This window comes from Taudactylus pleione, unplaced genomic scaffold (assembly GCF_031769625.1).
Source record: "Taudactylus pleione unplaced genomic scaffold, aTauple2 ptg000647l, whole genome shotgun sequence".
Taxonomy (NCBI): domain Eukaryota; kingdom Metazoa; phylum Chordata; class Amphibia; order Anura; family Myobatrachidae; genus Taudactylus; species Taudactylus pleione.
This window is the reverse complement of record NW_028285049.1, coordinates 858,410-874,137: the sequence shown is the minus strand read 5'-3', so window position 1 is coordinate 874,137 and position 15,728 is coordinate 858,410. Positions and strand designations below refer to the sequence as shown.

At 42.9% G+C, this 15,728-nt stretch overlaps 1 protein-coding gene across 4 annotated transcripts in view; it reads left to right on the top strand.

The window, feature by feature from the left end:
- Positions 1-4,252, top strand: part of RICTOR (RPTOR independent companion of MTOR complex 2) — a 153,517-nt gene extending 149,265 nt beyond the window's left edge. For all 4 annotated transcript variants that reach the window (XM_088455256.1, XM_088455255.1, XM_088455257.1 and 1 more), the window contains 2 exons: positions 468-606; positions 2,588-4,252. In XM_088455256.1, the coding sequence (XP_088311382.1) occupies positions 468-606; positions 2,588-2,662 (214 nt within the window). In that variant the 3' untranslated portion in view covers positions 2,663-4,252. The remainder of the gene's footprint in view (positions 1-467; positions 607-2,587) is intronic.
- Positions 4,253-15,728: the final 11,476 nt, after the last annotated feature.

Below are 15,728 nucleotides of genomic sequence, written 5' to 3'. Positions count from 1 at the left end.
CATTACGCTACCTGCCTAAAAGACTGTAATATGTCCCCCCAAAAAACCTCAGGTTCTGTAGTGTGCTTAGGGTACATGCATGTTGTTGGAAATCTTAGTCTTCATGGGCATAGTCATACATGTTGAAACCTATAGTGTACCAGCTATACCGTGTTGATATTTTGGGGCTTTGATTTCCAGACACCAGAGGTTTATGTACTTTGGGTTGTATGTGGTCCGTGCAGAGCCCTGAAGCAGTAAGTGTCTCAAATGTTACTGTGGGTGAAAGGACTGGACAGCCTCTATTTATAGGAGCACAAACGTATCAGAATAATTCACACAAACCTCAGGCCATGTGAGTTTGTAGCAGGGGGAAACAACACTTTGCTGAAGTCTTGTCACACACAGTTATCTGCAATGTGGCCTTGGTGTGAAGCTGTAAATGGAAAGGCTGTACTCACAGAGGGTTTTTATCTCCTGTTTTTCAGAATTAAGGAGAAGTTTCCCCAAACTTTTGATGACATCTGTCTCTACTCTGAGGTTTCCTACTTATTAGCGCATTGCACGTTCCGACTCCCGTCTCGGAGATTCATTCAGGAGCTGTTCCAAGACGTACAGTTTCAGATTGTAAGTGTGTAATGAATTGCTGCATCACTGATACTCCAATACGCAAAGCCCTCTGGTTCTATTTCTCCTGTTTCCTATAGTACTGATTGGAGAATGAACTGTTATGTTTTGGCCGTTTGATTGCATTTTATTGGGCCTTTCCGACACCTGAGCATCTTGTTTTCTTATATAATACCGATCACTAGCTTCTTATCCCCCATCAACCACCTCAATAATATTCTGACATTGTAGATCCACCTTGTGAGGCAGGTCTAAAGCTGGGTACACAATCTGCATGACCATCGTATAGTGTGTACCCCCAATCTATCGGTTACACACGTGGTTCATTTCATCGTCCCATCTAATGTGCCTCACGTCCGATGGGATGATTCCACGGACGACGCGGTTTTGTTACATAAAGCATGTAACAATTTATTGTGCTTTCGTACGGCGGAGTGTGTACGGCAGTACACTATATCGTTGTGTCGCTGGATTGTACCATCACTCAAGTGTGTACCTAGCTTAAGTTGAAGCTGTCAGTCCTGCTCTGGGGCGATGGCCTTTGGTATGAGAGTGGCTCCCTTTTATGTAAGGGACAATGGGGGAAATGTATCAAAACTTCTAAAGAGGACAGGTAAAGAAGTTGCCCATAGCAACGAACACTTTCTCGTTTTCATTCTTTAGAATGTGCTTGAGAAAAGCTACAGATGTGTCCTTATACATCTTTGCTGCAGTTGTGGTAAAAAAAACCCTCTTGGGGTGCCAGGTGTTGTTAGACCCTATCGCTGGGCATCTTTTATTGTTTAAAATGCATCTAAGTCGCCATGCAACCAAAACGCACCAGCAGACAGTGCTGATTAATTTGATATGTGACACTTGTATATCTGTGTGTCACTGAGTCTCTGAATCTGTATACTATAAGTGCTACATTGTAGCGGCCGCAGCTGTTTTCATTCCAAGTTCCGTTTTGGTTCATATACAGACTCAGTCACACACAGATATAAGTGTCATATATCAAATTAATTAGCACAATCCGGTGAGTCCTAGTCGCATCACATTGCGACTTAGACGCGTTTTCGTAAAAAGTAGACGCCCCATGCTAGCAGAGTAACATGGGACCTGGCGGCTCACTCACACCAGGCAAGTCGCGCTGCATGGGATATTGAGGCTAGATGTATGAGGGCACATCTGTAGAAGCTGATTGGTTGCTTATGGGCAACTTCTCCACTTGTCCTCCTTTTGGAAGGTTTGATACGTCTTCCACCTATTAGAGCAGCGCATGCCCTGGAATCAGAGTATGACCGGCAGCTCTAACTTAGACCCGCCTCAATGGGTGTTCCTTTGTTGTGTCCGCATGCTACTTCAGGTCCCTGCCGGGCAGATCCTTGCAGGGGAATTAAGCAGGGATTTCAGAAAAGAGCGACAATTCATGCTGGAGTTTCCATGGCAACAATTTGTCTTCACCTCCTCTACCTATGTCCATGACTCTCCAGAGAAACCTTGCTAGAAAAAGGATAACTAGACAGACAGGAAGGCCACGTGTGGTTGTGCGGGTGACTATGTGAAATGCCACCGTACTCTTAGGCATCTGTAAAACATTCATGGGGTTCTGCAGGTCGTTCATATTCTTTCATTGCTTCAAACCACTTGGCTTGTCTTCTAACACCCTCTACACCATTTCTTTATGTTAATATAGTAGCCCCTGTTTTTCTGAGCGGACCTGTGTGTCCGCAGCGTCACCAAAACCTAAATTGTGCTTCCTTCTGTAAGCAGAGTAGGCTTTTGTATAGGCGTAGTTCAGCAACCATTGCCGTGAGTGACGTCTGCTTTTAAGCCAATCATTGTTCTGTGTTTATAACCCAGCATGCTCTGCCGGGTCATGTACAGTACTGTGGCTGCTCATGGGAGGAATGTGTGATCTGGGGACAATGTGGTCGGATTGGCTGAGCATTCATTCGTTTGGGAATCTTCGTGCAAATGTGTTTTTCTCTCTCTGTGACAGATGCATGAAGAAGCAGAGTGTCTCCTAGCTGTCCCACCAAAGCAACCAATACTTGTGGCCGATGCGGAGTCCTGACCTTAGATTCCTATTATGGACCGAGAACTATGGACCTTGGCTGTCTGACCAGCCGACAAACGAAGAAGCACCTTCCCTCCTTCCGTGCAGAGCGCTACGTGCATTGGGGATGAAGAACCCTAGTTTTCCTTTTAACCCGGACAACATTGGTTTATTTCACCCCCCTGTCACCCAAACAGGGGAGTCTTCTTTCCATAAAACGCAAACGTATATATGGGTATTCCTGAGCAGGACAGATAACTTTGTATGCAAGAGCCAAGCACTGAAACGCCCACACAGATCACGTGTAAATAGACATTTGGAGGACATTCATCCTTTCTTCTTGATCTGCAGTATAATGCCTTGTACAAGGACTTTTTGTTACTATTCGGTATTTTCCTGCATGGCCCTAATAATAACGACCTGCCAAGGTTCTAGGAACACCCTCAGGGAGCAAGACTCCTGTGATGCATTTTCAAAACACTACTTGGATGGGGTGGACGTATGTGGTCTCTTTTTATAAATGCGGAGAAGGCGGCAACCTCGGTAATTTCCTGTTTATTACCGTATCCACAATAGTATGTTTGATGCTCTCATTGCCACTGCATTTCTGTACGCATAGCTATTATAGAAATCCTTTTTTTTTTTCCTTTTTCCGGATAAGTTATGTATTGTGTACTATTGGTTCCGACTGATGATCTATCGATCTCCATCCTATGCGTCTAGCAAGTGTCTTACACCCATTCTTCGCCCGTCATCGTTGTCCACAAACATCTAATCTACTGTAATCTATAGGATAGTTCCGCCTCCATGATACATTTCAATGCTACATTGTAGGTTTCATGGGAAACGAGCAAGACATTGGTCATTTTGCACATTCCTTGAGAAGACAAAAGACAATCGCTTATCAGTTTAGAAGTTCTTTTTATTTATCATGTCACGATATGACCTTACAGGACTGCTAGAAGGATACTGGACAGGCCGGAGAAAATTCTAGCACAAAATTGTCTGTCATTTGTGTTTTGTTTTTTTTTCTTACTCTTTATTTAATGCCAGTGTTCTTTTGAAATAGATTTGCACAAGACAAATTTATGCGATGTAGTTGGTTGGAGGAAGCGGATGGCTTTGATAAATGCACCTTTTTTTTTTCTTTTTTTTTTATTATTATTTTGTTTTATTTTTTTTGTTATTGTTTATACATATCTATCTGAAATTGGATGGTAAATGTTCTGAATTTAAACTTTTCGTTGCCAGACTTAATCAACCATTGCAGAGCAAAGTGTTGAACGTGTCTGGTAGCTTTGAAGGGTGAAGATATGCAAATATGTATATAAATGGCATGGACAAGTTCACTACATTGCGTGTATGTAACTCACATTTTATCATGTTGAATGGCTTGAGTGTATGTATATATCATCCAGCTGGACTGTTAGAATCTGTGCAAATGATGAATTAAAGTGTGAACTGAACAGTGTAAATCTTCATCACAAAATATGTCCTATTTGCTTAACGGAAATCAAAGGTGGGCGAACACCCCGTGATATTGAAACTTTGTTTCCATATGTGAAACAATGTATAAAATGCAATTAAATTGTATAATTTAAAAATGAACCTGCCGGTTTCTGATGCTCTTTTCTGAAATCCAGTGGAAGCTGAAGGGGAATTGAGTTGAAAATGAAGGTTGCTTAAATTATGTTACAAAATGTTTGTAATTAGTCCCTGGGATTTGGCTAGAGCCTTTTTAGTGGCTGCATTATAATTGAGTGTGATACAAAATGTCGACACCAGAATATCAACATGGTCTGAATGTCGACGGGGTCATCATGTAGACAGTGTGCATGTCGACGGTCGGCATAGCGTTTTACAGTATTTAACCCCCATCATTGTGACGGTCGATATTCAAATTGTTGACATTTTCACCGTTGACATTCTCGCCATGCTGACATTCTGAATGTCTACATAATGACCACATATTTATAATTATATGGGAGAAATGAAATTGTAAGCAATAGCAAGTAAGTTCCCCCAGAATGGTTGGATGAAAGCACTATGTGCCCAGTCTCATTCCAATTTCCCCTGTGCAGGAAATTTAGCAGTGCTACTGTAGCGCATTCTCCTGTGATGTGCACCACCAAACATTGCGGTATCAAATTGCAGGCAATTGAATCTCCTGAAAATAAATATACTGTGTGTGTGTGTGTGTGTGTGTGTGTGTGTGTATATATATATATATATATATATATATATATATATATATATCTGCATTATTAAGGTTGAAAAGAAGAAACTTTTTTCACTGTCGAAATTTCGGACCATATAGACAAACCTAGCCTTCCGTCTTAGTGCACCAGCCATGTGGCACTTTTCTGTCACCTTCTAGGCTAACATCATATATTTATGCTTAGGGCATGCCCTTTACTAATTACGTTCAGTTTAAATCTGGCCCATAAATTAATTTCTGCAAATAATAAAAAAGAAAAACCTGCTGGAGTTACACACTGCATAAGATTCGGTCACCTGTATTAATAATGCACATAAAAAGCAACAAGTCCTTTGGCAAATGAATGCTTATGCTTAGCGAGAAGGAATTATCCAACATGGCATTACACTGACCTCTATGGAATTAGCAGACTAGGGAACATAGAGAACAGCAAGTAACATAGATTTTAGCCTGTATAATGTGTTGGTTCCTATGTACAGGGTTTATTGGCTTCTATGCCTGTAACTGTCAGCTCTCCGGATCGCAACACCGGACAAAAGCCAAGTGAGTGTAAGCAGTCCTGTGTGATTATGCCAGGGCAGGGAGGGCTGGTTTCCTAAAATGAATTAGGAGGAGTCTTTAATGATAGGGATTGAATAAGAACATTGATATTAAGGACACCTCAAATGAAGTATAAATTGTATGCATCATTTTACGTGAGTTCACATTAATCATGTAATAGAGGAACAGAGGGGCTGATTCAGCAAGCAACGCACAGGAGAGGATGCACGTACTTGGCCGACATTTCCGTACTGCGCATGCATCGCACTGTGCATGCGCGAACTAGCCAGTTCAATGGGGTAAGCATAAGTAGACTACATGCAGCGTGTACGCAGACGCCTTCAGTTAATGATTGACAGGAAGTGCCGTTTGTGGGTAGTGACGGGGTGGTCGGGCGAACGCAGGCCTGCCTGTGCGTTGGGACTCCGTTTTAGGGGCGTCCATAATTAAGCCAGTGTGGCGAAGCACGCAGTGATGAGACTCCGTGCACACAGGAAGTTGCCAAGATCCTGCGCAAGGTCTGGTCAACCACTATTATGCTAATGTGGTCGATGGTTCTCGATGTTACCGATGTTTACGCTGTCATGCGTACTCATCAGGCAATACTGTATTTGCTAGTATAAGGAAAAAACACATAATAGAGTAAAATACAAACTCTGCAGGGTATTTAACAACTCCTCATTTTAGCTATTTTGCCTATACTTGTAGCTAAGGATCTGGTAGGGGGGGTGTTATGGAGGGGTGAGAAAATAATGAAATTTTGTGTGAGGTCAAAGCTGTACTAGAAATTTAGCATAAGATTAGACATCTTTGGGGAGATGTGCCAAACCTTATAACGATGATAGGAGGAGGTGTTTCCCGCAGCAAACAAACCGTTTATAGCTGTCGTTTTATAGAATGTACTAGATCACAGGTTCTCAGACTCCTCGGTCCTCAGGACCCCAAACAGTTCATGTTTTCCAGGTCTCCTCCCAGAATCACAAGTGAAATAATTAGCTCCTGTGGATCTTTTAAAATGTGTCAGTGAGTAATGACTACACCTGGGTGACCTGGAAAATGTGACATGTGTGGGGTCCTGAGGACGAGTTTGAGAACCACTGATCTAGATAAATTATAGCTAGAATCATTGGTTGCTGTGGGGCAATGTCCTCCCCTATATTTTGATTACTTACCTGAATTTCATTACTTGTGTGCAAAAATGTAATACATGAAAACATTGGCTGTCGTCTTGTTATCATTTGGATAAAGACTTTTCTGGGGGACTGTGAGGTGGCCCTGGCTGCTCCCAGCCACTTAGTCAGAGAATGCTGGTTACCACGCCTTAACACCCAGTCACGAGACCTGGCATTCTCAGACTTGGCCCTAAGTGTCCTGTGCTTGCCTCTGGTTACTACACAGAAGTATATGTAGTATTCCTTATACCAATAGCTCCCCCATCCCCACAGTACTACCAATACTGTATGTGTCCTGTGCTTGTCTCTGGTTACTACACAGCAGTATATGTAGTATTCCTTATACCAATAGCTCCCCCATCCCCACAGTACTACCAATACTGTATGTGTCCTGTGCTTGCCTCTGGTTACTACACAGCAGTATATGTAGTATTCCTTATACCAATAGCTCCCCCATCCCCACAGTACTACCAACACTGTATGTGTCCTGTGCTTGTCTCTGGTTACTACACAGCAGTATATGTAGTATTCCTTATACCAATAGCTCCCCTATCCCCACAGTACTACCAATACTGTATGTGTCCTGTGCTTGTCTCTGGTTACTACACAGCAGTATACAGTATGTAGTATTCCTTATACCAATAGCTCCCCTATCCCCACAGTACTACCAATACTGTATGTGTCCTGTGCTTGTCTCTGGTTACTACACAGAAGTATATATAGTATTCCTTATACCAATAGCTCCCCCTATCCCCACAGTACTACCAATACTGTATGTGTCCTGTGCTTGCCTCTGGTTACTAACACAGCAGTATATGTAGTATTCCTTATACCAATAGCTCCCCATCCCCACAGTACTACCAATACTGTATGTGTCCTGTGCTTGCCTCTGGTTACTACACAGCAGTATATGTAGTATTCCTTATACCAATAGCTCCCCTATCCCCACAGTACTACCAATACTGTATGTGTCCTGTGCTTGTCTCTGGTTACTACACAGAAGTATATATAGTATTCCTTATACCAATAGCTCCCCCTATCCCCACAGTACTACCAATACTGTATGTGTCCTGTGCTTGTCTCTGGTTACTACACAGCAGTATATGTAGTATTCCTTATACCAATAGCTCCCCTATCCCCACAGTACTACCAATACTGTATGTGTCCTGTGCTTGTCTCTGGTTACTACACAGCAGTATATGTAGTATTCCTTATACCAATAGCTCCCCCATCCCCACAGTACTACCAATACTGTATGTGTCCTGTGCTTGTCTCTGGTTACTACACAGCAGTATATGTAGTATTCCTTATACCAATAGCTCCCCCATCCCCACAGTACTACCAACACTGTATGTGTCCTGTGCTTGTCTCTGGTTACTACACAGCAGTATATGTAGTATTCCTTATACCAATAGCTCCCCTATCCCCACAGTACTACCAATACTGTATGTGTCCTGTGCTTGTCTCTGGTTACTACACAGCAGTATATGTAGTATTCCTTATACCAATAGCTCCCCTATCCCCACAGTACTACCAATACTGTATGTGTCCTGTGCTTGCCTCTGGTTACTACACAGCAGTATATGTAGTATTCCTTATACCAATAGCTCCCCCATCCCCACAGTACTACCAATACTGTATGTGTCCTGTGCTTGCCTCTGGTTACTACACAGCAGTATATGTAGTATTCCTTATACCAATAGCTCCCCCATCCCCACAGTACTACCAATACTGTATGTGTCCTGTGCTTGTCTCTGGTTACTACACAGCAGTATATGTAGTATTCCTTATACCAATAGCTCCCCCATCCCCACAGTACTACCAATACTGTATGTGTCCTGTGCTTGTCTCTGGTTACTACACAGCAGTATATGTAGTATTCCTTATACCAATAGCTCCCCCATCCCCACAGTACTACCAATACTGTATGTGTCCTGTGCTTGCCTCTGGTTACTACACAGCAGTATATATAGTATTCCTTATACCAATAGCTCCCCTATCCCCACAGTACTACCAATACTGTATGTGTCCTGTGCTTGTCTCTGGTTACTACACAGCAGTATATGTAGTATTCCTTATACCAATAGCTCCCCCATCCCCACAGTACTACCAATACTGTATGTGTCCTGTGCTTGTCTCTGGTTACTACACAGCAGTATATGTAGTATTCCTTATACCAATAGCTCCCCCATCCCCACAGTACTACCAATACTGTATGTGTCCTGTGCTTGTCTCTGGTTACTACACAGCAGTATATGTAGTATTCCTTATACCAATAGCTCCCCCATCCCCACAGTACTACCAATACTGTATGTGTCCTGTGCTTGCCTCTGGTTACTACACAGCAGTATATGTAGTATTCCTTATACCAATATCTCCCATATCCCCACAGTACTACCAATACTGTATGTGTCCTGTGCTTGCCTCTGGTTACTACACAGCAGTATATGTAGTATTCCTTATACCAATAGCTCCCCTATCCCCACAGTACTACCAATACTGTATGTGTCCTGTGCTTGTCTCTGGTTACTACACAGCAGTATATGTAGTATTCCTTATACCAATAGCTCCCCCATCCCCACAGTACTACCAATACTGTATGTGTCCTGTGCTTGTCTCTGGTTACTACACAGCAGTATATGTAGTATTCCTTATACCAATAGCTCCCCTATCCCCACAGTACTACCAATACTGTATGTGTCCTGTGCTTGCCTCTGGTTACTACACAGCAGTATATGTAGTATTCCTTATACCAATAGCTCCCCTATCCCCACAGTACTACCAATACTGTATGTGTCCTGTGCTTGTCTCTGGTTACTACACAGCAGTATATGTAGTATTCCTTATACCAATAGCTCCCCCATCCCCACAGTACTACCAATACTGTATGTGTGCTGTGCTTGTCTCTGGTTACTACACAGCAGTATATGTAGTATTCCTTATACCAATAGCTCCCCTATCCCCACAGTACTACCAATACTGTATGTGTGCTGTGCTTGTCTCTGGTTACTACACAGCAGTATATGTAGTATTCCTTATACCAATAGCTCCCCCATCCCCACAGTACTACCAATACTGTATGTGTGCTGTGCTTGTCTCTGGTTACTACACAGCAGTATATGTAGTATTCCTTATACCAATAGCTCCCCTATCCCCACAGTACTACCAACACTGTATGTGTCCTGTGCTTGTCTCTGGTTACTACACAGCAGTATATGTAGTATTCCTTATACCAATAGCTCCCCCATCCCCACAGTACTACCAATACTGTATGTGTCCTGTGCTTGCCTCTGGTTACTACACAGCAGTATATGTAGTATTCCTTATACCAATAGCTCCCCTATCCCCACAGTACTACCAATACTGTATGTGTCCTGTGCTTGTCTCTGGTTACTACACAGCAGTATATGTAGTATTCCTTATACCAATAGCTCCCCTATCCCCACAGTACTACCAATACTGTATGTGTCCTGTGCTTGTCTCTGGTTACTACACAGCAGTATATGTAGTATTCCTTATACCAATAGCTCCCCCATCCCCACAGTACTACCAACACTGTATGTGTCCTGTGCTTGTCTCTGGTTACTACACAGCAGTATATGTAGTATTCCTTATACCAATAGCTCCCCTATCCCCACAGTACTACCAATACTGTATGTGTCCTGTGCTTGTCTCTGGTTACTACACAGCAGTATACAGTATGTAGTATTCCTTATACCAATAGCTCCCCCATCCCCACAGTACTACCAATACTGTATGTATCCTGTGCTTGCCTCTGGTTACTACACAGCAGTATATGTAGTATTCCTTATACCAATAGCTCCCCCATCCCCACAGTACTACCAATACTGTATGTGTCCTGTGCTTGTCTCTGGTTACTACACAGCAGTATATGTAGTATTCCTTATACCAATAGCTCCCCCATCCCCACAGTACTACCAATACTGTATGTGTCCTGTGCTTGTCTCTGGTTACTACACAGCAGTATATGTAGTATTCCTTATACCAATAGCTCCCCTATCCCCACAGTACTACCAATACTGTATGTGTCCTGTGCTTGTCTCTGGTTACTACACAGAAGTATATGTAGTATTCCTTATACCAATAGCTCCCCCTATCCCCACAGTACTACCAATACTGTATGTGTCCTGTGCTTGCCTCTGGTTACTACACAGCAGTATATGTAGTATTCCTTATACCAATAGCTCCCCCATCCCCACAGTACTACCAATACTGTATGTGTCCTGTGCTTGCCTCTGGTTACTACACAGCAGTATATGTAGTATTCCTTATACCAATAGCTCCCCTATCCCCACAGTACTACCAATACTGTATGTGTCCTGTGCTTGCCTCTGGTTACTACACAGCAGTATATGTAGTATTCCTTATACCAATAGCTCCCCCATCCCCACAGTACTACCAATACTGTATGTGTCCTGTGCTTGTCTCTGGTTACTACACAGCAGTATATGTAGTATTCCTTATACCAATAGCTCCCCTATCCCCACAGTACTACCAATACTGTATGTGTCCTGTGCTTGTCTCTGGTTACTACACAGCAGTATATGTAGTATTCCTTATACCAATATCTCCCATATCCCCACAGTACTACCAATACTGTATGTGTCCTGTGCTTGTCTCTGGTTACTACACAGCAGTATATGTAGTATTCCTTATACCAATAGCTCCCCCATCCCCACAGTACTACCAATACTGTATGTGTCCTGTGCTTGTCTCTGGTTACTACACAGCAGTATATGTAGTATTCCTTATACCAATAGCTCCCCCATCCCCACAGTACTACCAATACTGTATGTGTGCTGTGCTTGTCTCTGGTTACTACACAGCAGTATATGTAGTATTCCTTATACCAATAGCTCCCCTATCCCCACAGTACTACCAATACTGTATGTGTCCTGTGCTTGTCTCTGGTTACTACACAGCAGTATATGTAGTATTCCTTATACCAATAGCTCCCCCATCCCCACAGTACTACCAATACTGTATGTGTCCTGTGCTTGTCTCTGGTTACTACACAGCAGTATATGTAGTATTCCTTATACCAATAGCTCCCCTATCCCCACAGTACTACCAATACTGTATGTGTCCTGTGCTTGTCTCTGGTTACTACACAGCAGTATATGTAGTATTCCTTATACCAATAGCTCCCCCATCCCCACAGTACTACCAATACTGTATGTGTCCTGTGCTTGCCTCTGGTTACTACACAGCAGTATATGTAGTATTCCTTATACCAATATCTCCCATATCCCCACAGTACTACCAATACTGTATGTGTCCTGTGCTTGCCTCTGGTTACTACACAGCAGTATATGTAGTATTCCTTATACCAATAGCTCCCCCATCCCCACAGTACTACCAATACTGTATGTGTCCTGTGCTTGTCTCTGGTTACTACACAGCAGTATATGTAGTATTCCTTATACCAATAGCTCCCCTATCCCCACAGTACTACCAATACTGTATGTGTCCTGTGCTTGCCTCTGGTTACTACACAGCAGTATATGTAGTATTCCTTATACCAATAGCTCCCCTATCCCCACAGTACTACCAATACTGTATGTGTCCTGTGCTTGTCTCTGGTTACTACACAGCAGTATATGTAGTATTCCTTATACCAATAGCTCCCCCATCCCCACAGTACTACCAATACTGTATGTGTGCTGTGCTTGTCTCTGGTTACTACACAGCAGTATATGTAGTATTCCTTATACCAATAGCTCCCCCATCCCCACAGTACTACCAATACTGTATGTGTCCTGTGCTTGTCTCTGGTTACTACACAGCAGTATACAGTATGTAGTATTCCTTATACCAATAGCTCCCCTATCCCCACAGTACTACCAATACTGTATGTGTCCTGTGCTTGTCTCTGGTTACTACACAGCAGTATATGTAGTATTCCTTATACCAATAGCTCCCCTATCCCCACAGTACTACCAATACTGTATGTGTCCTGTGCTTGCCTCTGGTTACTACACAGCAGTATATGTAGTATTCCTTATACCAATAGCTCCCCCATCCCCACAGTACTACCAATACTGTATGTGTCCTGTGCTTGCCTCTGGTTACTACACAGCAGTATATGTAGTATTCCTTATACCAATAGCTCCCCTATCCCCACAATACTACCAATACTGTATGTGTCCTGTGCTTGTCTCTGGTTACTACACAGCAGTATATGTAGTATTCCTTATACCAATAGCTCCCCTATCCCCACAGTACTACCAATACTGTATGTGTCCTGTGCTTGTCTCTGGTTACTACACAGCAGTATATGTAGTATTCCTTATACCAATAGCTCCCCTATCCCCACAGTACTACCAATACTGTATGTGTCCTGTGCTTGTCTCTGGTTACTACACAGCAGTATATGTAGTATTCCTTATACCAATAGCTCCCCTATCCCCACAGTACTACCAATACTGTATGTGTCCTGTGCTTGTCTCTGGTTACTACACAGCAGTATACAGTATGTAGTATTCCTTATACCAATAGCTCCTCCATCCCCACAGTACTACCAATACTGTATGTGTCCTGTGCTTGCCTCTGGTTACTACACAGCAGTATATGTAGTATTCCTTATACCAATAGCTCCCCCATCCCCACAGTACTACCAATACTGTATGTGTCCTGTGCTTGCCTCTGGTTACTACACAGCAGTATATGTAGTATTCCTTATACCAATAGCTCCCCCATCCCCACAGTACTACCAATACTGTATGTGTCCTGTGCTTGCCTCTGGTTACTACACAGCAGTATATGTAGTATTCCTTATACCAATAGCTCCCCCATCCCCACAGTACTACCAACACTGTATGTGTCCTGTGCTTGTCTCTGGTTACTACACAGCAGTATATGTAGTATTCCTTATACCAATAGCTCCCCTATCCCCACAGTACTACCAATACTGTATGTGTCCTGTGCTTGTCTCTGGTTACTACACAGCAGTATATGTAGTATTCCTTATACCAATTGCTCCCCCATCCCCACAGTACTACCAATACTGTATGTGTCCTGTGCTTGTCTCTGGTTACTACACAGCAGTATATGTAGTATTCCTTATACCAATAGCTCCCCCATCCCCACAGTACTACCAACACTGTATGTGTCCTGTGCTTGTCTCTGGTTACTACACAGCAGTATATGTAGTATTCCTTATACCAATAGCTCCCCCATCCCCACAGTACTACCAATACTGTATGTGTCCTGTGCTTGCCTCTGGTTACTACACAGCAGTATATGTAGTATTCCTTATACCAATAGCTCCCCCATCCCCACAATACTACCAATACTGTATGTGTCCTGTGCTTGTCTCTGGTTACTACACAGCAGTATACAGTATGTAGTATTCCTTATACCAATAGCTCCCCCATCCCCACAGTACTACCAATACTGTATGTGTCCTGTGCTTGTCTCTGGTTACTACACAGAAGTATATGTAGTATTCCTTATACCAATAGCTCCCCCATCCCCACAGTACTACCAATACTGTATGTGTCCTGTGCTTGTCTCTGGTTACTACACAGCAGTATATGTAGTATTCCTTATACCAATAGCTCCCCGATCCCCACAGTACTACCAATACTGTATGTGTCCTGTGCTTGTCTCTGGTTACTACACAGCAGTATACAGTATGTAGTATTCCTTATACCAATAGCTCCCCTATCCCCACAGTACTACCAATACTGTATGTGTCCTGTGCTTGTCTCTGGTTACTACACAGCAGTATATGTAGTATTCCTTATACCAATAGCTCCCCTATCCCCACAGTACTACCAATACTGTATGTGTCCTGTGCTTGCCTCTGGTTACTACACAGCAGTATATGTAGTATTCCTTATACCAATAGCTCCCCCATCCCCACAGTACTACCAATACTGTATGTGTCCTGTGCTTGCCTCTGGTTACTACACAGCAGTATATGTAGTATTCCTTATACCAATAGCTCCCCTATCCCCACAATACTACCAATACTGTATGTGTCCTGTGCTTGTCTCTGGTTACTACACAGCAGTATATGTAGTATTCCTTATACCAATAGCTCCCCTATCCCCACAGTACTACCAATACTGTATGTGTCCTGTGCTTGTCTCTGGTTACTACACAGCAGTATATGTAGTATTCCTTATACCAATAGCTCCCCTATCCCCACAATACTACCAATACTGTATGTGTCCTGTGCTTGTCTCTGGTTACTACACAGCAGTATACAGTATGTAGTATTCCTTATACCAATAGCTCCCCTATCCCCACAGTACTACCAATACTGTATGTGTCCTGTGCTTGCCTCTGGTTACTACACAGCAGTATATGTAGTATTCCTTATACCAATAGCTCCCCTATCCCCACAGTACTACCAATACTGTATGTGTCCTGTGCTTGTCTCTGGTTACTACACAGCAGTATATGTAGTATTCCTTATACCAATAGCTCCCCCATCCCCACAATACTACCAACACTGTATGTGTCCTGTGCTTGTCTCTGGTTACTACACAGCAGTATATGTAGTATTCCTTATACCAATAGCTCCCCTATCCCCACAGTACTACCAATACTGTATGTGTCCTGTGCTTGTCTCTGGTTACTACACAGCAGTATATATAGTATTCCTTATACCAATAGCTCCCCTATCCCCACAGTACTACCAATACTGTATGTGTCCTGTGCTTGTCTCTGGTTACTACACAGCAGTATATGTAGTATTCCTTATACCAATAGCTCCCCTATCCCCACAGTACTACCAACACTGTATGTGTCCTGTGCTTGTCTCTGGTTACTACACAGCAGTATATGTAGTATTCCTTATACCAATAGCTCCCCTATCCCCGTAGTACTACCAATACTGTATGTGTCCTGTGCTTGCCTCTGGTTACTACACAGCAGTATATGTAGTATTCCTTATACCAATATCTCCCCTATCCCCACAGTACTACCAATACTGTATGTGTCCTGTGCTTGCCTCTGGTTACTACACAGCAGTATATGTAGTATTCCTTATACCAATATCTCCCCTATCCCCACAGTACTACCAATACTGTATGTGTCCTGTGCTTGTCTCTGGTTACTACACAGCAGTATATGTAGTATTCCTTATACCAATAGCTCCCCCATCCCCACAGTACTACCAATA